The sequence below is a fragment of the Ranitomeya imitator genome, chromosome 3, assembly GCF_032444005.1.
Source record: "Ranitomeya imitator isolate aRanImi1 chromosome 3, aRanImi1.pri, whole genome shotgun sequence".
Lineage (NCBI taxonomy): Eukaryota > Metazoa > Chordata > Amphibia > Anura > Dendrobatidae > Ranitomeya > Ranitomeya imitator.
The window spans coordinates 320913512-320930221 of record NC_091284.1 but is presented as its reverse complement, the minus strand read 5'-3'; the positions used below and the strand labels follow the sequence as shown (position 1 = coordinate 320930221).

General features: G+C 42.3%; 1 protein-coding gene across 3 annotated transcripts in view; it reads left to right on the top strand.

Annotated features, from left to right (window-relative positions):
- Nucleotides 1-16710, top strand: part of EYA3 (EYA transcriptional coactivator and phosphatase 3) — a 317510-nt gene that overhangs the window by 83673 nt on the left and 217127 nt on the right. For 2 of the 3 annotated variants that reach the window (XM_069756641.1, XM_069756639.1), the window contains exons 3-6: nt 9793-9836; nt 10463-10533; nt 11435-11504; nt 12776-12918. In XM_069756641.1, coding sequence (XP_069612742.1) covers nt 9793-9836; nt 10463-10533; nt 11435-11504; nt 12776-12918 — 328 coding nt within the window. The remainder of the gene's footprint in view (nt 1-9792; nt 9837-10462; nt 10534-11434; nt 11505-12775; nt 12919-16710) is intronic. The other variant, XM_069756640.1, reaches the window with a different exon arrangement.

Sequence of the window (16710 nt, the reverse complement as noted above, 5' to 3'; positions counted from 1 at the left end):
TGTTACAAAAGGAGGACACATGGAACATTTGTAATCTTTGTATGCTAAACTTGGAGAGGTTATGTTCAGTATCATATGCCCTTCACTGTTGTGCATATAATACATTTTTAAATATAGCTATTTGAAATCTGATGAATTTTTTATAATTGCCCTGTATTAGTAGAACTTTAGGAAGGACCTAAATACCTTGGATAAGATTTTATGAATATTCGTTGTTGGAAAAATGTGTAAATTTGGAAATATTTGGTAAAATGTGGTGTTTTTGTTGCACTGTTTTCGTATAAACCTGAAGACACAAAAGAGAATAGTAAAACCAAAAACACTCAGTTTGAAAAAAATCGCAGTAATCCGCAAGTGCTAGTAAAAGATGTAAAAAACAGGGTATTTGGTTGATACGTTTTTTGCAAAAAATGTATACTAAGCTGCTCTACCAAACTTCACGGTATACCCATATCAGAGCAGTCCTAACTAATGTATGCAATCCCTATCTGATGTATTTAAAAACCTGATCATCTGTATATTACCTGTGTGAACAGGGTTCAGAGAGGAAAAATCCATGTGTGCATACAGAGTAGAACAGCTTTTTACCATACCACAGCTTGGTGGTATGTGAACATGTTCCTACAGACTTGTTCACTGTGCAAGTAGCCCATGTGTTCCTGTTTTCGTATAAATAAGTCATGCAGTCTTTATTGGTATGGGGGCATAGGCAGCAGCGTGACTTGGTTATAGAAACGCACGTGTATCCTTTATCTGCACTGCACCTGTGCTGTTATACCAAATAATCTTCAAATGTATCAGTTGCGCAAAAACGTGTACAAGTTAATGAGCAAATCTGTAACCTGTTTTATGCTTGGCTTCAACCTCAGTCCTGAGTAACAATCCGGCAGATGTGGCATAATGCAGGATCTAAATAAATAAATTGATAGAGATTTGATAATGTCTGTGGCTGAAGATAACCACATATATTGGATGTCATGTTATTGCTTGTGCTCTTTGTCAGATTATGACTACGTTCACATGAACATATTACATGGTCCATGTATAGCCTGCAATGCTCACACCGACCGCTGGTGACCTGACGCGTAACAGCCTCAAGTATGCCTCGTACTCATTTGCGAGAAAAACAAACAAGTACAATCCCGAGGAAAAAATCAGATTGCACTCTGATCAATGTTATCCAGTGGGTTACATCTCATCTACGATTTGTTTTTTTTTGTTTTCCCCCTCTAACTCCCCACGACAGCACACCTGGAGGATGTTACCCCTTTCTTATAGGGACCGGAAATGACGATGTTAAATACCCCTTCCACATCCTCCTCCTTCAGTGTTCTTTCTTGTCCCTTCAGTGTTCTTTCCTGTCTCTACTCGGGACGAAGAGGTCATCCTAGGTGTACCGTACCGGCGCCGGTCACTGGGAAAATCTGAAAGCCGGGCAGCTGGGGAGCAGACTCGCCTCTCTTCCTCGAACGCTGCTCCCGTTTCTGTTTGGACTCGGGACCCCCTCCTCCAGTCCGAACCTTTTGGCAAGGTCTGGGGGGAGATCCCTTCGGCTGCAGGCCTCCTGAAGCTCTCCAGCCCCTGTCATCCTCCAGGTTTGTGGCAGCATGACATGCAGACGCGCACGCGGGACTTTCGGGTCTGAGGCCGGCGGCCGGATATGACATCATACGCCGGCCAGCTTCAGCTCACAGAGAGGCATTTTTTGCATTTCACAATGGAACTCATCGCTGGATCCTATCGTGGCTGGTGTCGGTGGCCACCCCCACACACACCTGGACAATGGGAGGAGGAGGTCCTCTCATCAGGGGACAGGTGCTGCTTTCCGGTCGCCTTCATAAAAGCTCCGTACAGGAAGACATCCAAGGTAGGACCACTGTGTGGTAAACCAACATGGAGATGTCCGCTTCTGCTTGCTCTGCCTCTGCAGACCAAAGCACTAACCCGGTCCCAGTAAGTACTCTGGCACTGGGTGTCCACTTCCTGATGCAGGTTAGAATCTTTTGATTCCTTCTCCCCTTCATTTTAGGGGGACAAGGAACCTACATCAGGAAGCAAGTCCAAGACTTCACGAAAATGTGCAGTGTGTACTAAGAAATTGGCCTCCTCGTATAAGAAAACATTATGCAAGGAGTGCGCAGAAAGTCATCAGGAAGGAGCCACCGTCTGATGCAAAAGATTAAAAGCCTCATAAAACAGGGGACATTAAAACCTCTCTGGCCACCTTTTCCCAGCCCACGCCCTCTCCTTGTGCCCCTCCTGAAGCAAAAAGGAGGAAGCTTGTTGTAGAGGAAGAGGGGTACAAAATTCAGGTCAAATTCAGAAGAACCTCTGGAGGAGGGTGAATTATTCCTAGACACAGAAGCCTCCCAACACAAGAGATATTATTTCTCCTTGGCGGATATAGAGGAGCTCCTCACGGCACTAAGGAGAACCATGGAGGTTGAGGAGGAGAAAACTGCCCAGACGGTACAGGAGTAAATGTTCAGGGGACTCCGTTCTAAAAAGAAGCAGGTGTTTCCCATTTATAAAAATATCCGAGACTTGTCCTTGAGGAGTGGGAAGCCCCAGAAAAGAGGCTGACCACCCCAGCAGGAATAAGACGGATTCCCTGTATACGATGAGACCGCTGCATGCTGATCGGAAATCCCAAGAGTAGACGTCCAGATTGCTAGGGTAGCTAAGAAGAACACACTACCATTTGAGGATGCCTCCCAGTTGAAGGACCCTCTGGAACGTAAGATGGATGGTCTACTAAGAAAACCTTGGGAGACTTTCTTTAGCTTTATTAAACACCAGTGCAGTTTCCACCTGTGTGGCCCGATCAATGTATCGCTGGCTGGGTCTACTAAAGGAATGTCTTTCTTCAGGTACCCCCAGAGAAGACATCCTAGCTTCACTACCCCTCCTCCAGAAAGTGACAGGTTTTCTAGCAGCTGCCTCTGCATATTCAGTGAGAGTGGCAGCAAGATCTTCAGGATTATCAAATTCAGTGAAACGTGCACTCTGGTTGAGTCTGGATTGGGGATATGACCTCAAAAGTGAAGTATATGTTTGGCCTAGCCCTTGATGAGCTGCTAGAGAAGATTTTGCATAAAAAAACCTTACCAGAACCTAGAAATCCTAGGAAAAGACCCTTCCGCTCCCAACAGGAACACGCTCCTCACTACAGCGGTAAGGGCAAGTCGGGACGCTGGAGCTACCCTAAAGGAAGGGAGAGACAGAATGACGCCATCTAGGTGGGAGGTCGCATCTCAGGATTCTTTCCGCAGTGGCAAGAGATCTGCTCAGACCAGTGGACTCTAAGATCAGTCAAAGAGGGAGTAAAATTAGTTTGTCTCAGATCCTCAGAAGATATAATAAACAACTCAACTCTCATCTTCAGAGCTTCAGTCCACCTTGATGCTAGGAATAGAAGACCTCTTAGCTGCAGAGGTAGTTTCCGTAGTTCCAGAAAGCGAGAGGAGCAGAGGATATTACTCAAACCTGTTCCTCATGAAAAAGACAAACGGCTCTCATCGGGTCATAATCAACCTGAGACCCCTAAATCATTTCATAACCTACAGAAGGTTCAAGATAGTCCATCAAGTCAACCGTACCTCTGATTGGACAGGATTTCCTAATGGCGACGATAGACCTACGGGATGCATATTACCACATCCCGATCTACCCAACCTATCGGAGATTCCTGAGGTTCGCAATCGCCAAAGGAGAGCACGTAGAACATTATTAGTTCAACGTCCTCCCATTTGGGCTATCCTCAGCCCCACGGATCTTTACAAAGATCCTATCCGAGGTCATGGCTTTAATCAGAGGTCAACACATATGCGTAATCCCATACCTCGACGACCTCTTGTTAGTGGCTCCTTCGATACCCATGCTACAAGAACATATAGAAATGACAACCCAGGTTCTATCATCCCTAGGCTGGGTAATGAACCACAAAAAATCAGATATGGTTCCAGCAACAGAGAAAGAGTTCTTAGGAGTCCTTCTGGACTCTTGCAACCAAATGTCTTTTTTACCCAAACACAAACAGGTCTTGCTAAGGGTAAAGATGTTGACGGGACAAGAAGATAGTAACATTAAGATGGGCCATGTCCGTGCTCGGATCCATGACCTGCTGCATCTAGATGGTAGCATGGGCACAAGCTCACTCCAGAACACTGCAAACTCACATCCTGTCAAACTGGGATGGAACCCCAGGATCCTTAGACAGGAAGATCCGAATACCACCTTGGGTAAAGTCTTCACTAACATGGTGGCTGCAAGAGCAGAACTTATGCAAATTGCCTCTTCAGAGAAAAATAGGACTTAAACTCTATAGCGCCACCTATTGGAAGTAGCGATTCTACAAGTCACAATCAACCCTTTAAGGAGTCTTGCAATATGACTTAGGATAAAAGCCAAATCATTATCTCAATTCGTAGACATGGTGTTTCGGGCTGTTGGCCCTCGTCAGTGTGAAGCTCCTGTCAAACCAATCTAATCAGTTTTTATGAAGAGGTAAGCTATAGGCTGGACCACGGTGAGTCATTGGACGTGGTATATCTCGATTTTTCCAAAGCGTTTGATACCGTGCCGCACAAGAGGTTGGTACACAAAATGAGAATGCTTGGTCTGGGGGAAAATGTGTGTAAATGGGTTAGTGACTGGCTTAGTGATAGAAAGCAGAGGGTGGTTATAAATGGTATAGTCTCTAACTGGGTCGCTGTGACCAGTGGGGTACCGCAGGGGTCAGTATTGGGACCTGTTCTCTTCAACATATTCATTAATGATCTGGTAGAAGGTTTACACAGTAAAATATTGATATTTGCAGATGATACAAAACTATGTAAAGCAGTTAATACAAGAGAAGATAGTATTCTGCTACAGATGGATCTGGATAAGTTGGAAACTTGGGCTGAAAGGTGGCAGATGAGGTTTAACAATGATAAATGTAAGATTATACACATGGGAAGAAGGAATCAATATCACCATTACACACTGAATGGGAAACCACTGGGTAAATCTGACAGGGAGAAGGACTTGGGGATCCTAGTTAATGATAAACTTACCTGGAGCAGCCAGTGCCAGGCGGCAGTGCCAGGCGGCAGCTGCCAAGGCAAACAGGATCATGGGGTGCATTAAAAGAGGTTTGGATACACATGATGAGAGCATTATACTGCCTCTGTACAAATCCCTAGTTAGACCGCACATGGAGTACTGTGTCCAGTTTTGGGCACCGGTGCTCAGGAAGGATATAATAGAACTAGAGAGAGTACAAAGGAGGGCAACAAAATTAATAAAGGGGATGGGAGAACTACAATACCCAGATAGATTAGCGAAATTAGGATTATTTAGTCTAGAAAAAAGACGACTGAGGGGTGATCTAATAACTATGTATAAGTATATAAGGGGACAATACAAATATCTCGCTGAGGATCTGTTTATACCAAGGAAGGTGACGGGCACAAGGGGGCATTCTTTGCGTCTGGAAGAGAGAAGGTTTTTCCACCAACATAGAAGAGGATTCTTTACTGTTAGGGCAGTGAGAATCTGGAATTGCTTGCCTGAGGAGGTGGTGATGGCGAACTCAGTCGAGGGGTTCAAGAGAGGCCTGGATGTCTTCCTGGAGCAGAACAATATTGTATCATACAATTATTAGGTTCTGTAGAAGGACGTAGATCTGGGGATTTATTATGATGGAATATAGGCTGAACTGGATGGACAAATGTCTTTTTTCGGCCTTACTAACTATGTTACTATGTTAAGCATGAGAACTAATTTGGCTAGGTGAGAGGTTCTAGACTGGGGTCTAAGGGGTAAGGTTTCTCCTTATGGAGAGGGCCAACAGCCCGAAACACCGTGTCTGCAAATTGAGATACTGATTTGGCTTTTATCCTAAGTCATATTGCACGACTCCTTAAAGGGCCACTGTCACCCCCTCCAGCCGTTATAAACTAAAAGCCACCTTGTGCAGCAGTAATGCTGCATTCTAACAAGGTGGCTCTTTTAGTTTTTGGTGCATTCATTCCCAAAATAAAGCGTTTTATAACTTCCCCAAAATACCTGTCTTTAGCCAGGGAGGCAGGTCCTCACCCCCCTGCTTGAAACGCCACACTGCCGTCACTCAAATTTTCAGGGGTGCCGGGCGCCGCCCCCTCCTCGCTGTTTTTGCATGAAATCCGGCGCCTGCGCTGTGTAGTACTGTCTGGTGCAGGCGCAGTGAGCTCTTGCCGTCTGACGTCACAGCCAGGCTTGCAGACTGCGCCTGTGCGTCCAGTGCTGCCACCCACCTTGGGAATCCCAGCCCCGCAGTTTGTTATGCATTATGCACAGTGCGGGGCTGGGATTCATAGGCAGGGCGGCCGCACAGGCGCAGTCTGCAAGCCTGGCTGTGACGTCAGACGGCAAGAGCTTACTGCGCCTGCACCAGACGGTACTACACAGCGCAGGCGCCGGATTTCATGCGAAAATAGCGTGGAGGGGGCGGCGCCCGGCGCCCCTGAAGATTTGAGTGACGGCAGTGTGGCGTTTCAAGCAGGGGGTGAGGACCTGCTTCCCTGGCTAAAGACAGGTATTTTGGAGAAGTTAGAAAACGCTTTATTTGGGGAATAAATGCACCAAAATCTAAAAGAGCCACCTTGTTAGAATGCAGCATTACTGCTGCACAAGGTGGCTCTTTTAGTTTATAACGGCTGGAGGGGGTGACAGTGGCCCTTTAAAGGGTTGATTGTGACTTGGAGGATCGCTACTTCCAACAGGTGGCGCTATAGAGTTTAAGTCGTCTTTTTCTCTGAAGAGGCAATTTAATTTCCCAGAAGAGCATTGCATGGCGAATAAGCCGCCTTACCTTGACAAGCCATAGCTGATATGTCACTCTCCATACGGGGAAACCTTACCCCTCAGACCCCAGAGCAGAACTTAAGCAGAGGATTTTCTTGGTCACAAGACCCAGCGGTCACTATAAAGGTAGATGCCAGCGGGAAAGGATGGGGAGCCATGATATCTGAACACATACTACAAGGATGCTGGTCAGACATAAGCCAGAGATCTTCCAACTTCAGAGAATTAAAAAAATTTTTTCTGAGCATAACAACAATCCATCCAGGGGAATGGAGTTTAGACCCCGAGGTCTTTCAGGTATTAACCAGAATGTGGGGCCATCCATAGGTGGACCTGTTCGCAAGTGGCCAGAATGCAAAGGTGGAACAATATTATTCACTAAATCCAATCGATCCCTGCCTAGGTGTAGAAGTGTTGGCCCACCCACGGACATTCAGAATGGCTTATGCCTTCTCTCCCTTGCCAATACTATCGAGAGTTCTGCAAAAGATAAGAAGGGAAAAGGTCAGGACAATCTTGATGGCTCCATTCTGACCCAAGAGAAGCTGGTTCTGGACTCTTGCCAGCCTATACCGTATTTTCCGGCCTATGCAGCATCAATAGTAAAAAGATATGTCAATAATAAAAAAAAAAAAAAAAAAAAAAAAAAAAAATGGTGCTATTCTCACCTTCCGATGTCCACCATTCGCGCGAGCGGCGAGGCTGCCGCCAGCTTCCGTTCCCAGAGATGCATTGCGAAATTACCCAGATGATTTAGCGGTCTCGCCGGAGGGTGAAAATATAACTCTTTTTTTAGTTTAATTCTTTTTCTTAACAGAGATATGGTGCCCACACTACTGTATACTATGTGGGCTGTTATATACTACGTGGGCAGTGTTATGTACCACGTGGCTGCGATGTACTACGTGGCTGCGCTATATACTACGTGGCTGCGCTATATACTATGTGGATGTACTATATCCTGCACCCCGAACCCACAACATCCTGCGACCAATCAGCGACAGGCGCAGTCCGGCCGCGAATTGGCGCCAGATTTGAATCACGCTTCGCTTATCAGCCAGCCGGGCGCGACCAGTCAGCGATATTGGCGCGCAATTTAACCCCCACTCACAGCGCGACGTACATACATACTTACATATTCTAGAATACCCAATGCGTTAGAATCGGGCCACCATCTAGTATACATATACATACAAATATATAGTTAATAAATATATATATATATATATACACATACACATACACATACACACACACACACACACACACACACACACACACACACACACACACACACACACACGTTGTGCAGTTTTTAGATTGGTGTGACTTTGCAGTATTTTCTGTCATATAGGCCCCTCAAAGTCACTTTGAATGTGATGTGGTCCCTAAAAAAGAATCACAATATTTTCACAAACACAAAATATCACCTTAATTTATCAGTATCATGAAGTTCAGTGTGTCATGAAAAAACAATCTCCGAATCAGTGGGATCCGTTGAAGCATTCCAGAGTTATATATATAGATAGATAGATAGATATTATATATATATATATATATATATATATATATATATATATATATATATATATATATATATATATATATATATATATATATATATATATATATAATATCTATCTATCATTGTGATTACTTGCTAATCCCGCCCCCTGCACAGTAGCTCTGCCCCCACCACATCACCACAGACAATCCCGCCCCCACCTCATTACCACACACATTCCCGCCCCCCACCATATCACCACCCATAATACCGCCACCCCACCCCATCACCACCCATAATCCCACCCTTCACATAATGCCCCCCCACGTTACCACACGAGGCTCCGCCCCCCACATTACCACATGAGGCTCCGCCCCCACACATTACCACACGAGGCTCCGCCCCCACACATTACCACACGAGGCTCCGCCCCCACACATTTCCACATGAGGCTCTGCCCCCACACATTACCACACGAGGCTCCGCCCCCACACATTACCACACGAGGCTCCGCCCCACACATTACCATATGAGGCTCCGCCCCCACACATTACCACACGAGGCTCCGCCCCCACACATTACCACAAGCAGCACTTTCTATGTAATTCATCCACTTCAGCAAAGGTAAACGTACATTTAATTGCATCCCCATTCTCCCAAACAAAATGAGCCAAGAAAAGTCGCCAGGTCCATCTCACAGGCAGCAGGAAAATCCGGACAACGATGCAGTAGGTGATCAACAACAATATCGACAAAATCGTAGGATTGGTCAACCACGAACACCTGAGCAGATTGATAAGGACAGAGAGAGATATCACAAGGTTTATACTAGATAGCAATGAGCGTGCCGAGCATTAGCTGGCTGGAAACAGCTAGTGACCTCAGTGACACTGGTCAGAATTGTAAAATGTGGACTGACCAGGAAGGTGAAAACAGGCTCTGGTGTGAAGGGGTTAATGAATATAGATTTTAGACTTTTTTTAAAAAAATTATAGTGGAATGAGCAAAAGCCAGACAGTAATTGTCTAAAAAATTGTAAAAACTGTACATTTCTGAATTTGGGAAGAAATTTTCCATTACGATTATGTGGATTAACTGATAATTGTTCTCAAATTTCTCTCCAGTAACATTACTTAAGCCACAGCCATCATTTGTATCCAGCTATAGACTCGTATTGCCTTCTGTTGAGATTTATCTGAAGACATTATTTTTGCAGCTCTTTTTAAAATTCTTTGCAGGTTTTCTGTAAAGGTACAATAAAGTGCCATGGGAAAAGGGAAAACGTGAAGACATTTTATATAGTCTACAGATTAGACTGTAATATCTATTTTAAAGCTATTTTTATGAGAAATATAAAGGAGACAATCTATATTTCTTATAAACTCTGAGCAATTTCGCCAAGAATAAATCTAACACTTTTTTTTTTTTTCTCTTTTTGTATTTGATTTTTATTCAAACAGGTCAAAAAAGCAAAAATGCAGGATGATGGAGAGGAAACTATCAGGTTAGTAATTGCGAAAAGTATCTGTCAGTTTTCCAGCTGTTTTTTTTTTATTTTTTTATTTTTTAATTGTTTTATATATGAAGTAATGTTCGTATCATGGTAAAATCATGCTTAAAGGATGATATGTACAGATACTTTAAATGCTTTCACAGAAATCTTAGGTAGTATTAACTAGTCTTTAATATTAACATTGGATAAGAATCATTAAAAAAATAAACGTCTTTTATGCAATTCTTGCTATAGCACTATAGTAACTTGTATTCTTCATACAAGCCATTACAAATGTGTGTATTTCTTTGATTTCCCAGGTTTATAGAGCCTCTGCTTGCTCTGTGAATTTGCAATGAATTTGTATGTGCCAATATCCGTAGCATGTGTTTATACACATTTCAGTTATCATCCATTTTCTATATCATCGGATGTATATATTGTATTGTTTAGTAATATTTTAAAATATGTTTTAATTATTGAAAAGTGCAAATGTTGATACTTCTGTTTCCCAGTTGCCTTTCTGCTGAGAGAAAAGTGGCATGCCCTGTTATTATAAGCCAACATGTATATAGTTACTAACCTTAAAATCTGACATTAGTAGCCGATTCATATTTCTTCTTTTGTATTCTTTTAAGGCAAGTGACTAACAGTGACAGCATCACTCAGAAAGGAGACCTTCCTTCCAACCATGCTATTGCCAGGGAAAGTGAGTATAGCAAACCTAAGCACTTATTGTAAACTGCCCCAGAAACTTAACACTACTGTAGTAACCAATAAAAATAGTAGCTATTCTTTTTTTAGTTTTTTTGTTTTGTCGATTTTATTTCCCTATATTTACTTTGTATTAGGGGAAATTCATTCAAGTTCCAATCTACATTTAACATTTTTCTAACTTCTTGTTAATGCACTGCGGTCCATCAGAATTTTTTAGTGTTTCACAGCTGAATCTGTTGTGGCTCCTTGACAAATGTCTTCTAGCAGTGACTTGCTGGTTTTCAAACTGTATTAAGCATCATTCTTTTTTTGTACATTATGGAAGATGTAGGTAGGTTGGTTGATAGGTGGGTCACAAGCTTTACAGTGCAATAAGCACAGTTTTCAAACCTTTGAAATATCAGGAGAATTTTCACTATATCAAAGGGACATTCCCACGTTGGTCATTTTGACATATTTGCACATGTTCTGTTCACATCTTATTTTGAGCGTACTTTGGAAGTATATGTTTGTATAGGCATACAGTTACATACAGCACCAACAGGCTCTATTAGTGTGAAAAACAAGTGTGCAGAGTAGTGTATATAGAAAAGCGTGTATGTATGTGAATATACCGTATATAATATTGTATTCATATTCCTATTGGGGAGTTTGTGACATTTTGAAGTGTATATGAGGGAAATATCTGCAAAGTTAAGCAGTGCTTGATATATTTTAGTTGAATAATTACTACTTTTTTAACATTGACTATTTTATAAAAATTCACATGTTGTATTTTGTCTGTACTGTCAAAGTACAGTTCTGTTACTTTTGGGGATATATCTTAATGGGGTTTTCCTCCAGCCCATATAGCACACATTAATTACCATTTTTGGACTTCTTTCCTTTTCTAGCAGACCTTTCCTGTGCTAACTACATATCACGTACTCCTAGTGACTATACCAGCCAGCTGTATCCCTCAAAGTAAGTTTGTTCTAACACAAACATATTTCTGCATTTTTGCATTTGTAGCATAATTTTTAACCCGTTAATGGATATGAGTTATTCTCAGCAGTATATATATATATATATATATATATATATATATATATATATATATATATATATATATATATATATATATTCAAAGCGACAACAAATCGTCTAAGCCCTCACCTAACCCGATCACATTTTTACGTAAAAAAAATCTAAGTAAAAATTAAACACACTTGCTATCGCAATGCCCATAATGTCCATACTATTGATATCTCATAATTGTACATACTAAACCTCATAAAAAAATGTATGTACCCCAAAATGGTACCAAATGAAAACTCCTTAAAATCAAGCCCTCAGTGTTCCATCGATGAAGAAATATTAAAAAGTATTGTTTTTAAAATATCCCAACACACAATCCTTTATTTATTAAAAACTATAGAAATTTGTTATGTTTGTAACTGTACTGACCTGCTGAAACAGGTAACAACATGTCTTGTTTTAATCCAACAGCGATTGCTTTGAAAACAAAATCCAAAAGAACTATGCTCAAACCTTGTGTAATTGATTCTAATTTTCAGTTCCACTCACAAATAGTTTTTAAAAGTATTTAAATATATTCCATGGTAAAAACAGTATACATTTGGTGCTATAATACCTGTATTGATACACTGGTAAAAGTTAACATGACATGTTTTAAAAAAACATGAAAAACAAAATTGTGGAATTCGTTTGTTTTTTCTATTCCCTCCACATAGTTTGTAAATATATTACACGGTACATTAAGTGGTGCAATTAAATATACAAGTTTACCCATAAAAAACAAAGCCCTTATTTTTCAATCGAAAAAAGACTTAAGATATGGTTAAATAAACATTAAGGTGGTTAAGATTTGACCAGTTCATTTGAGGAATACACAAGTGCACAGCTTGTTAATCACTTAATGCCTGTCTATATTCTATTTTATGGTGGTTATTGACAGCCTTTTTGTACTTTTTTCATTGTATTGGCTGTGACACGCACCAATGTCGTGGACAGGTGGTCAGAATTCCCATTCATTTGTATAGCATTTCTAGTAAACACAGTGGATTACTGTGTAATTTGCCAAGTAACTGAAAGAAAGTGAAACAAAATGTGAAGTATTTTTCACCTTTATTCTTTTAATTACATTTGTCAAGCGTGCAGTACAGATTCTTAATGTTACATAAGTAAGCAACTGTATGCTGTTTTAACATGTATATATTTTTGTGTTCCTCTAGGCCTTATACACACATCCTTTCTGTACCTGCAGCAGAATCAATGTCCACTTTTAGTGGTCAGATTCCATACCAGTCATTGCAGCAATCTCAGCCATACACAACGTACCCTCAAGCATCTCAGACTTACGGCCTACCTCCCTTTGGTAAGTCTTCAGATATTAAGTTGTATTCTGAAACTGCATGATGATTGTGAATGAGTGTTCCTAGGAAAGCCCATTCCACAGTAATCGTGCAATCTAAACAGGCTACCAATCACTTGACAAACCAGCAAAACGCTTGTTCATCAGGTGAAATAATCTTTTGCTTTGCCCAAAAGATAGCTGAGTTTTACTGTCACATTAGGTCTCAAATACTTACTTGCTATAATGACTCTGCAGTGAAGAGGCAAAATAAAAAAAAATGTATTCCTCTCTTCAACCACTATTACATTGCCCTGTTCAACATAATAAAATTGGTTAATGGTCCTCTTTAACACATTCATCCCAAAGGGTAAAGTGTGAAAATCTATATGTATAAAAATGTATGTGTGTGTGTGTATCGTCCACTCCACATAGCAACCAATCACTAAGCATCTTTAATTTCACCAGAGCTGTTTATAAGAAACTGAGCTGTGATTGGTTGCTATCAGCAACAGTTTTCCTTGTAGACAGTTGTGGTATCTGAGGTCTATTATTCTTATCATTTCTATGGTGTTATCGTCCTTCTGTAAAGCTGGAAGTAACACAATTTATTACCGTACCGACACAGGCCACCCTCTGCCACAGACTGAAGGGAGAGCCCAAGGTGAGCCCAGTATCATAGAAGGTAGGACAAGATACATGGCTCAGCAGACAGTATCACACAGGAGAGGATTAGATACACGGGTCAGCAGACAGTATCACACAGGATAGGATTAGATACACAGCTCAGCAGACAGTATCACACAGGAGGTGATTAGACACACGGCAGGAGAGGATTAGATACAGGTTAGCAGACAGTAACACACAGGATAGGATTAGATACACGGCTCAGCATACAATAACACAGGAGAGGATTAGATACACTGCTCAGCAGACCGTGTCACACAGGAGAGGATTAGATACACGGCTCAGCAGGCAGTATCACACAGGATAGGATTAGATACACGGCTCAGCAGTCAGTATCACACAATAGGATTAGATATACGGCTCAGCAGACAATAACACACAGGAGATGATTAGACACACGGCAGGAGAGGATTAGATACAGGTTAGCAGGCAGTAACACACAGGATAGGATTAGATACACGGCTCAGCAGGCAGTATCACACAGGATAGGATTAGATACACAGCTCAGCAAAGAGTATCACACAGGACAGAATTAGATATACAGCTCAGCAGACAGTATCACACAGGATAGGATTAGATACACGGCTCAGCAGACAATAACACACAGCAGAGGATTAGATACACGGCAGGAGAGGATTAGATACAGGTTAGCAGACAGTATCACACAGGATAGGATTAGGTACACAGCTCAGCAGACAGTATTATTATTATTATTATTTTATTATTTATTATTATAGCGCCATTTATTCCATGGCGCTTTACATGTGAGGAGGGGTATACATAATAAAACAAGTACAATAATCTTGAACAATACAAGTCACAACTGGTACAGGAGGAGAGAGGACCCTGCCCGCGAGGGCTCACAATCTACAAGTACAGTATCGCACAGGACAGAATTAGATATACAGCTCAGCAGACGGTATCACACAGGATAGGATTAGATACATAGCTCAGCAACAGGATGTGCCAAAGGAGAGGACCTTTTCATTCCAAGAAATTCACTCAATACTTAGGTAATCGTTTAGTTAATTTGTGTTGCAAATCTGTAGTGTTGAATATATGATGTGAAATGTTTTTATGTGCAATATAATCATTATAATTTGTTATAACGAAGCACAGTTACTATGCCCGGGCAACGCCGGGCTCTTCAGCTAGTGTTTTAATAAAAGGCAATGGCATTTTTTTTGGGAGGAGTTATTTTGGTTCAGACTCCCCCAAAATAGTATCCGTTTAAAATGATCAGGTCAGCTTCCTTTTTAGTCTAACTACCACCATGTTGTGCTGCTCTTTAAAAGCATCCGATCAGCTGTTGCATATGTTGCCTATGGTTTGCATGCATCAGCCACTGGCTGTCCTATCCCAGTCATGTACTGTATATACTAGAGTATAAGCCGACCCGAATATAAGCCGACCCCCCCCTAATTTTGCCACAAAAAACTGGGAAAACTTATTGACTCGAGTATAAGCCTAGGGTGGAAATGCAGCAGATACCGGTGAATTTCAAAAATAAAAATATATGCTCCATACCGTTCATTATTGCCCCATAAGATGCTCCATATAAAGCTGTGCCACATATAATGCTCCATACTTTTCATTATTGCCCCATAGATGTGCCATATAAAGCTGTGCCATATAGTGCTCTGCGCCGTTCATTATTGCCCCATAGCTGTGCCATATAGTGCTCTGCACCATTCATTATTGCCCCATAGCTGTGCCATATAGTGCTCTGCACCATTCATTATTGCCCCATAGCTGTGCCATATAGTGCTCTGCGCCGTTCATTATTGCCCCATAGCTGTGCCATATAGTGCTCTGCGCCGTTCATTATTGCCCCATAGCTGAGCCATATAGTGCTCTGCACCGTTCATTATTGCCCCATAGCTGTGCCATATAGTGCTCTGCACCATTCATTATTGCCCCATAGCTGTGCCATATAGTGCTCTGCACCATTCATTATTGCCCCATAGCTGTGCCATATAGTGCTCTGCGCCGTTCAGTATTGCCCCATAGCTGTGCCATAGAAAGCTGTGCCATTGCTGCTGCTGCAATAAAAAAAAATAAAACGCCATACTCACCTCTCTTGCTTGCAGCTCCTCAGTGTCTCGTCCCGGTGTCTCTCCGCACTGACTGATCAGGCAGAGGGCAGCGCGCACACTATATGCGTCATCGCGCCCTCTTACCTGCACAGTCAGAGTGGAGCGGCGCCGGGAAGATGGAACGGGGACAGGTGAATATGACATACTTACCTGCTCCCGGCGTCCCGCTCCCTCTGCCTGTCACACGGTCTTCGGTGCCGCAGCCTCTTCCTCTATCAGCGGTCACCGGCACCGCTGATTAGAGAAATGAATATGCGGCTCCACCTCCCATGTAACCGCTGAAGAGGAGAAGAACTGCAGCACCGAAGACCGTGGGACGGCAGGGACAGCTCCAGGATCGCCGGGACTAGGTGAGTATGCCTCAGCGCCCTCTCCCCCTCACCTGCCGACCCCACCGCTACCGTGACTCGCGTATAAGCCGAGAGGGGCACTTTTGGGCTGAAAATCTCGGCTTATACTCGAGTATATACGGTATGTTTGTCTTGGAAGTGCTGTGGAGTTCCAGAGAAAAACACACTTTTAATAGCTGCCGGGGACTCGCCAGTAACTGTCAGTGGGCTAGGAGAAGCTGCCAGGGACCTGCCTGTACAACTAGTACAGAGACAGATATACATGACAGGGATACAACTGCCAATGGCTGATGCATGCTGACCACAGTTTAGGCACTGTGTATCAGCTGACAGGTTTGTATTAAAAGCTTATTTTTTCTTTTGTTTAGGCTCGCTAATCATATTGTGCAGTAAATTGTTTTCATCATACATGTGCTGTAGTGTGCAGCTCTGCTATGCAGGGGAAAGTGAGAAAGGGATGCAGTGCTGCACCATGACTGTTTTCACATTGTCTGGATTGTTTGGATGAGGGCCTACTCCAATAGCAGTAACAGTACATCCTAGAGTTAAGTCCATATATATTTGGACAGAGACAACATTTTTCTAATTTTGGTTCTAGACGTTACCACATTGAATTTTAAACAAAACAGTTCAGATGCAGTTGAAGTTCAGACTTTCAGCTTTCATTTGAGGGTATCCACATT